The 9,055-nt window shown below is 43.5% G+C and overlaps 1 protein-coding gene and 1 long non-coding RNA gene across 2 annotated transcripts; both read right to left on the reverse strand.

Annotated features, from left to right (window-relative positions):
- LOC109848070 lies at nucleotides 4,823–5,331 on the reverse strand. Its single transcript, XR_002248688.1, has 3 exons — nucleotides 5,291–5,331; nucleotides 5,110–5,208; nucleotides 4,823–5,020 (listed from the first exon to the last, which is right to left on the reverse strand). It is a non-coding gene; the product is annotated as an uncharacterized LOC109848070 (long non-coding RNA).
- Nucleotides 5,380–6,551, reverse strand: LOC109847713. Its single transcript, XM_020416943.1, has 5 exons — nucleotides 6,513–6,551; nucleotides 6,104–6,427; nucleotides 5,772–6,007; nucleotides 5,468–5,677; nucleotides 5,380–5,388 (listed from the first exon to the last, which is right to left on the reverse strand). Exons 2-5 carry the CDS (start codon nucleotides 6,324–6,326, stop codon nucleotides 5,380–5,382), a joined length of 678 nt encoding a protein of 225 aa, XP_020272532.1. The 5' UTR covers nucleotides 6,327–6,427; nucleotides 6,513–6,551.

Genomic DNA, 9,055 nt, shown 5'->3' on the forward strand with positions numbered 1-9,055 from the left:
GAAGGTAGTGTCGTGGAAAAAGTTCAAGGAACTACTTAGGAAGCAGTTCTATCCAGTGGGGTTCCTTGAAGAGCGTTGGTACAAGTGGTACGGCTTACGCCAAAGATTCAATCAGACCATTCAAGAGTACACGACGGAGTTCCAGCAGCAGGTGATGGTTCTAAACGTCGCGACGCATGAGTACTCTATCTTCATGAAGTACATGGCAGGTCTGAATGATTACATCCGGAAAGAGATGAAGCTGTTCTCAGTCGAGACGATCGCAGAGACGAGCGTGAAGGCCATTGCCATTGAGGGCAGACAGAAGAAGGGCAACGAGACGAAGAGAGACTCCAAACCATCGGGGAGCAAGTCAGGTGGCTCTCAACCTAAGGATGAGAAGAAGAAGGGTGACTCGGGGAAAGCAGGATTGACATGCAATTACTACAAGCAGACAGGGCACATAGCTGATCGTTGCTGGGATAAGTATCCTCATCTGAAGCCGAAAGGGTTAAAGAAGAAAGAGGAGAAGAAGGCGTACATGATAGCATAGGGTTCGAAAGAGGTTCCTGGGATGACTGAACCCAATAGCAGTCTCAACCTTATGGCAGGGAAGCAGGCCACTAAAGAAGACGACGACCAGAGGGAGCAGCTCTTTGTTCTGAAGTTGTAGGTCAAGACCAGTTTGGTGGATGCTATTGAAGATACAGGGAGCTAAAAGAATCTGATATCTGAGGCATTAGTACAAAAGCTAGGATTGAAGACGGTGAAGCATCTGAAGCCCTATCTATTAGGGTAGATTCAGAAGGAGGCGGGATTGAGTGCGGTGAACCAGTGTACGTTCAGATTTGCACTTCATGAGTCATATATTGACGAGGTCACAAGTGACGTGGTTCTGTTGGATGTTTGCCAAGTTATTTTGGGCAATCATTACTTGTAGGATAGACACACGGTATATGATCGGCGGGCCCAAAAGTATACGTTCACCAAGGATGGCGCGCAATTCATTTTTCGTTCGGCATCTCTTCCGTATGAAACGAGCTTGGTGACGGTGACTCAGGCTAAGAGTTTGGTGAATGCGGGCAGGAAGTTCATTTTGTTGTTAATTCGGCCTTATGAAGAGCAGCTGAGTAGGATATGCTTGTCCACCTTGAGCAAGCTTCAGGAGGGAGATCTTAACAGGTTGAAGACCAAGTATGCGGACTTGTTTTCGGGGATCATGGGACTATCACCATGTCGAGGTGTAGAGCATAAGATTATGTTGACCGGTGAGAGTTCCTTGCCAAACATAGGCCTATACCGTACATCAGTACAGGAGTCTGAGGAGATCAAGAAGCAAGTTCAGGAGCTCATGGAGACGGGAGTAATAGTGCTGAGTTGTTCACCTTGCGGGTCGCCGGTGTTATTAGTGCCCAAAAAGGATGGAGGCTAGCGTATGTGCGTGGATTACCGGGCGCTCAACAAGATAACGATCAAGAATCGTTACCCACTATCGCGGATCGATGATATTATGGACCAGTTGGAGGGAGCGAGGTTCTTCACGAAGTTAGATCTGAAGTTTGGTTATCATCATGTGAGGATTCGGGAGGAAGACACTTGGAAGATGGCATTCAAGACCAAGCAGGGCCTGTTCTAGTGGTTGGTGATGCCGTTTGGGTTATGCAATGCTCCAACGACTTTTATGAGGCTCATGAATGATTTGTTGCGATCTTTCATAGAGGATTTTGTGATTGTGTACCTTCATGATATTTTGGTGTACAGCAGAACCTGGGAGGAGCATCTTGTTCATGCGGAGAAGGTGTTTGGAGTGTTGCAGGACGGACAACTGAAGCTCAACGGGAAGAAGTACGAGTTTGGGAAGGACGAGTTGGTGTATCTCGGTTTCATCGTAGGGAAGGGCCAGAGAAGGATAGATCCGGGTAAGGTGACAGTGATCACGAAGTGGCCGACGCCGAAAATAGTGACAGAGGTGAGAAGCTTCATGGGGGCTTGCCAATATTTGCGCAAGTTCATTCAATATTTTTTGACTTATGCGGCACCGTTACATGGCCTCACAAAGGCTAAGGTTTAGTTCAAGTGGGGGGAGGATGCATGAGGAGGCTTTTCAGTTGCTAAAGAGGAAGATCTCGGAGGCATCGGTGTTGGCATTACCGAATTTGCAGCGGACTTTCGAGGTGGAGACCGTCGCGTCTAGTTATGCGATGGGCATGGTATTAATTTAGGACTGAAAGCCAGTGGAATACCATTCTAAGATGTTTTCGGGTGCCATTGCGAACTACCTAACCTACGACAAAGAGTTCTATGCACTGTATCAAGCAATTAAGCATTGGAGGGTGTATTTGTTGGGGAAGGAGGTGGTTGTGCACTCGGATCACAAGCCGTTAGAGTTCTTACATGCCCAGACGAAGCTACAGCAGGCACGGCACATGAAGTGGATGTCTTATTTGATGGCTTTCAACATCATTATTAGGTACAAGAAGGGGGCAACGAACAAGTTGGCCGATATGTTATCTTGTCCTCCGGTAAGGGCTTTATTGGTGGCGACGCGCATTTAGCCATTGGTTCCATTGGAGTATGTACAACTGTACGCATCTAGTAGAGACTTTGGTAGTGTGTTTGAGCAGACGAAGGCTGGTCGAAGGGGGGAGTATACACTTAGAGAGGATGGCTTGTTGTATCGTGGGACATCACTATGCATTCCGGAGGATGGTGATAGGTTGCAGTGGATTCGGGAAGCACATACCTTGCGTGTGCAACGACATTTTGGGATTCAGAAGTCGCTTCTCAATCTACGGCGACATGTGTTTTGGCCTCGAATGCTTGATGATGTGACCAAGTATGTTGGAGGGTGTAAGTTATGCTGTATTTCGAAGCCTTCTAAGAGAAAGAGGGTATTATACCTACCACTACCGATTCCTTCTAGGCCGTGGGAGAGCATTTCTATGGATTTTCTAGGAGGGTTGCCGACTACCAAGCATGGGCATGACTATTTGTACGTTGTGGTGGACCGGTGGTTCAGCAAGATGGTGATCTTGATTCCTTGTAAGAAGACCGTGACGGGGGCGGGTGCAGCGCAGTTGTTCTTTAAGCATGTGTGGAAGTACTTTGGGTTGCCGAGTTCGATTATTTCAGATAGGGACAGCCGGTTTCTCGGGTATTTTTAGGATTCTTTGTGGAGTTTGATGGACACTAAATTGAAGAAGAGCACGTCCTTTCATCCACAAACAAACGGGCAAACGGAGGTAGTCAATCAGACTATGGTGCACATGTTGAGAGGATACAATTCCATATATCCCACAACTTGCACTACTGCAAAGGGGACTATTGGCGACGGACAAATCCGTCGCCAAAAGTCAAAAATCCGTCGCTAAATGTTTTAGCGACAGAAAAAAAGAAATTCCGTCGCTAAAAAGCCGTCACTATTATAAGGGTAGGTAAAGCGACATTTAGCGACGGAATATCCGTCGCTAAATATTACCGACGGTTATATAGCGACGGAAAATCCGTCGCCAAATTCTATACTTTTTGGCGACGGAAATATCTGTCGCTATATATTTCCCGTCGCTATATATATTGGCGACGGATTTTCCGTCGCCAAAAGTTGTACTAGTGCACGTCTGGCGTGTCAGTTTTCCGTCGCTAAAAGGACTTTTAGCGACGGAATATCCGTCGCTAAAAGTAATCTGAAATTTTTTTAAATTTTTTTTTGAAAATTAGAAATTCCTGTACAATATATTTCACAACAATAATATGTATAATAAATTTACACAACACAAGCACATATAACACATATTTTCATTCTCACGCATATATAACAATTATTTTACTAAAAACATAATAAAAACATAATAACAATTATTTCACTAAAAACATAATAAAATCAGTCCCGATCATCTAAAAACATAATAACAATTATTTCACTAAAAACATAATAAAATCAGTCCCGATCATAATAAAATCAGTCCCAACATTATAAATATTATTTCACTAAAAACATAATATCAGTCCCAACATTATAAATGTTATTTATACAGCACACCCATTGTTTTCAATGTTAAAACAAATAAAATTAGTCCCGATCATCATCATCCTCATCACCAACTCCACCTTGTCGAGAAGTCCCAGCCTAAAAATATAAATCGATCATCATCATCCTCATCACCAACTCCACCTTGTCGAGAAGTCCCAGCCTAAAAATATAAATAAAACGTTATAGAGCAATACGTACATCATCAAAAACTGAATTTTACAGTAAAGTAACAAATTATAAAACAACAAAGCATGACATATGCAAGTATAGCAATAATAGAGTATCATGGCATATTCTTACATGTTATATGATTCAGAGAGTTTATGTATTATACGCAAGCACGCACATGTTTTTAACAACGCACGCACACACTCTACAACTCACTAGCCAATACAACCATCGCTACGCACGCACGCACCATCAACACCACCATCACATAAAAACATTAAGTATATAATTTTGGTTTTGTGTTTCGGAGAGAGATATAGTTTGTGTGTAACAGTTTGTGTGATATCATTTAGTCACATGGCATACTCATAACTAAGTAAGAATTTTATATTTAATTCATTTAATTAAAAAAGAAATATATATATATATTACCTGATTCGCCAAAAACCGTCTCCTATATGCCTCCTGAGAATCAGAAGGCAGAGTCGATATGAACAGGGCGAATTCCAGCTCCCTCTGCTCCCGGCGCCTCCGTTCTTCCTCCGCCATCTGGAGTAGCTCCGACTCCTGACGTGACTGCCAATCTTCCATCGCTTTCATCCACTGCTCTATAGTCGGGTCTTGAGAAGAACTGCATCCTGGTGGAGCTGCAGACTCGTAGGTGCTAGTACTGGACTCGTACGGCCGATGCTCGGATCCTCTCCACCTGTATCTGTTCTTCCTACTCGGTCCAATGACCGTCTCGATGATGCTATCCTCCTCCTCTCTACTTAATCGGGTCGGAGTGTTAGAATCGACCTGAGTCTGTGATAATTGCTCCTGCACCTTAGCATGTAATTTCTCCTGCGATATACCAAAACAACCCGGTCAATTCTAACACATTTAAAATGCATTGTTATAAAAATCAAATATACAAATTAACTGCTACTTACAGCCAGATCCCGGTTCTGTGCTTTCTTCACTTCATCGGCGTAATTTGGACTCCAACCAGTCAGAATACGATCTGCAAAATGCCCGAGTTCTCCCCTTCCCTATTTTATTCACATATATCATTAACTCATAACACATAAATTATACTCAAATTGATAACCTAAGAGCTAATATATTATATACCTCAAGCGCCAATTGATGATAATGCTGGCTGAAGGACCTGGAGCCCCCGTGATGCTCGTAACTGCGGGGCGCATTGCGGTTCCTCCTTGCTATTTCAGCTTGTTCCTGCAAAAGAATGTTAAACAGATATAATATAGAATTTCAAACAATAAACGAAAATATATACTTCAATAATACCTGAATTTCGGCCGTGTCCCAATAATCGCAAAGTGCAAAAAAATCAACCCCATCGGCGCGCTCGTCAAGATGCCAGTAACGCTCCCAATCTTCTGTTCTTTGAGTAAAATATTTTTTCTTCAGCTCTGACCGCCACCTCTTGAACGATAGATTGATTTGCGTGAAGCAGTAAGTCCAGGCACAAGCGTAATCGTCAAGAAAGAAAAATCGCTTCAGCATACAATGAAAAAAGAGATACAAATCAGTGTGTTAAACAAAATAATAAAATGACTAATAATTATGAGAATTAAAATAAATGACTCACACATATATATCGCCAACAAGCCACCAGCGCATCAATCCGCTGCGACTTCCACGTCAAATATATGTTGAAGAAATCATGTCTCCTGGCTAAAGAGGCGAGGAAATTGTTAAAAGAGTTAGCAAATGGCCCGACAGGCACGCCGTTCTCCCATCGGATCACGGCCCTCCGACGAATATCTGGGACGAGGTTCTGTGGCTTGGTACTACTGCGGCCGCGCCTAGTAGGTCGCTCGGTACCTACGAAAAAATGAAATTCAGGCGAAATATAAATCAATCAATATCGATAATACAAATTAAAATATTAACAGATAAACTATAAAAATCTATACACACCTTTCAATTCGAGGCATCTACGCCTTGCTTGTTCATACCTCTGCTGTGCGATAAGTCGCAAATCATGATAAGCATCCCAATCCTCCTTCACCTTGGCCGGCTCGTGGGCTCGCTGATCCGGAATAGAATCCGGCGGTAGTGGCGCAGCTTCTACAGCTGCGCTATATGGCTCATATCGGCGCTCCTCCAATACATCTGCAGCCTGAGGAGGCGACGGCGGCATCTCTGCATGCTGGGCAGGATCAACGAGTGTCTCCGCATCAGGTGGAGCATCTCCTCGTCCTGTGTCCTGTGGCGGCCCGTCATGTGTAGCAGCGATGCGGCCTGCGTAGGAAATGTGAAAAAATAATGTTAGGCTCGTATTAATAGTTTATAGAAATGTACAGATATAATAAATAAATAAAAATACCTGACGTAGAGCCATGTGCGTCGCCTCCAGAATGTCTACCAATAAGTCTCTCAAGCGCTCTCTTACGTAATCCTTTTGTCATCTATACTTTGAAAACATAATGAGTACCCAACAAAACTATAATACATGACAAAAACTGATACATGATAACCAGTCAAACAGATAATATAAAGGCAATACTATAATACATGACACAAACTGATACATGATAACCAGTCAAACAGATAATATAAAGGCAATACTATAATACATGACAAAAACTGATACATGATAACCAGTCAAACAGATAATATAAAGGCAATACTATAATACATAACACAAACTGATACATGTTAACCAGTCAAACAGATACATGAATGTTCTTTTTAAATCATAACCAAGCATTATATTATTATGATGATGTTGAGGCTCTACTCTGCGACCGTGTGCGGTTAGCCTGCGACCGTGTGCGTGCAGACAAAAGGACTGTCCTTATAGTTTTATCGACTCTACCGTGGACTCGTTTTTTGATTTTACGCCTTGGCTCACATATAATCGCAGGTACATCAGGGCGCGCCAGTGCAATTTCATCCACCAGATTATTTTGTGTCAAGGAAAACTCAGCAACTGTTTCGTCGGCCAAGATAACATCTTCATGATCTTCATCAGACACGGCTTCATGAATGTAGGATCTAGGCGGATTCTTAAGGACAACCCATTCGTCATTTTTCATTATATCTTTGACATAAAAGCACTGTTTTGCGTGAGCAGCTAACATGTACTTTTCAGTCTGATATATTTCCTTGTTAAGATTAACGAGTGTGTAACCGTAGTCATCCTTCGCCTTTTTCAGCTCACTCCAACGAACCTTAAACATCACATGTCTGACTTCATTATTAATCCCATAGAAAATCTCCACAATGTCTTCTACCTGACCGTAGCAATAGATTTCACCTTGTATCGGATTTAGATCTTTTGAACTAGCGTATGACAGTTGCGAGAAGGAGCAGAACACACCGCTATTTTGCGTTTGTCGTCTCTCTTCGAAACCGATGGTGTTAAACCTAAAGCCGTTGATACAGTAGCCTCCATAACGCTTTACCACGTTAGAAGGACCTCTGGCATATAAACATATTTTCTCAGGCAGGTTAACCCCATTCGTAATACGTCGGTCAACCTTTAAGAAAAGAAACAAATAGTTTAAATATCTGTTGTCAGGCACATATTTGATATACGAATCAGAAATGTAAATAAATCTTACTTCACCCTTCAGCCATGCAGGGAATTGTCTAGAGTGTGTGTCCATAACTCTTTTGTTTTTTGTTCTGCATTTAAGAATAGTCTGGACATATCGGATGTGAAGCCTAGAATAAAATCATTTACAACAGTTAAATAGAGATAGTTATTGTGATGTGATATGAGGTTCTGGCTGTTCAGGCACCGGCTTGATTTGAGTCAGAAACACCTCTGAATTGGCCAAAGCTTCTTGCAAAGCCTCCCTGGTTTCCTTGGACAGCCGCAGCAATTCATATAGTGTTATTCGTGCTGGAATGTTGGCTAGTTGAGCCATTATATCGAAGACTTGCGGAGTCTTCGAGCTTTCCGGTTTGTCTTTTCCAATCGGGCGACTGAAACGAGACTGCTTCGGATCCTGCACCTCCTGGGGATTCTTTTCCTTCGATTTATCCACTGGCTGTTGTCGAGCCTCTGCTCGAGCCTCTTCACCCGGTGTAGGACTTGTAATCACTCCCATCTCCGTGAGAGTTTTGGCTGGTCCCCGTTTATTCACCCCCTGCTCACTAGGTGGTGGATAGTTGTAGTGATACTCATTTCCGCTTCGGGTTGCAAAAACTTCTTGTTCTTCTTCAGAGAGCGAAAAAGCTTGGATTCTTTCATCATCTTCTCCTGGGATAGCAGAGACTCCGCAGCAAGACTTTCCTTTCCCTTTGGACTTCTTCTTGGATGACGACCCGGCCCATTGTTCATCTTCAATCAGGTCGGGGTGAACCCAGAGGATTTCGCCGTTTGGAGCTGTATGTGGCACAAGTCCTTTTTGGCGCTGTCCATGTGGGTCATCATTCACCGTCTTCATTCCCACCTTGGTGACGCGTTTTGGTTCGAACCACGCCGTGGGCACTGATCCAAAGCTGATTGAAACCGCGTTTGCTCCAACGTTCTTGGACGGCTTCGGGGTTATGACGCCTACATCAATTAGCGCCTGGATCTTGTCCTTGAGGTGGTAGCACGACTTCGTAGGGTGATGGACCGCTCTGTGGTATGCACAATACCTCGGATCCGTCACTTTGTTAGCCCCTTCTTGATCCACAATCGCTGGCAGCTGAATTTTGCTGTTCTCCAATAGGTATTTAAAGATGCCGGGAACTTCGTCATCTTTGAAGGAGTACACCTTGGGGAATCTTGGCTCTGAAGACTTCTGCTTCTGAGGCCGTTGTTGCCATTGTGACTGCGATTGTTGTGGCGCTCGTTGCTGCTGCCGCTGTTGTTGTTGCTGAGGTTGCAATTGAAAGTTAGCATCAACTGTATTAGCATGTGCCTTACCTTTC

This window comes from Asparagus officinalis, chromosome 7 (assembly GCF_001876935.1).
Source record: "Asparagus officinalis chromosome 7, Aspof.V1, whole genome shotgun sequence".
NCBI lineage: Eukaryota > Viridiplantae > Streptophyta > Magnoliopsida > Asparagales > Asparagaceae > Asparagus > Asparagus officinalis.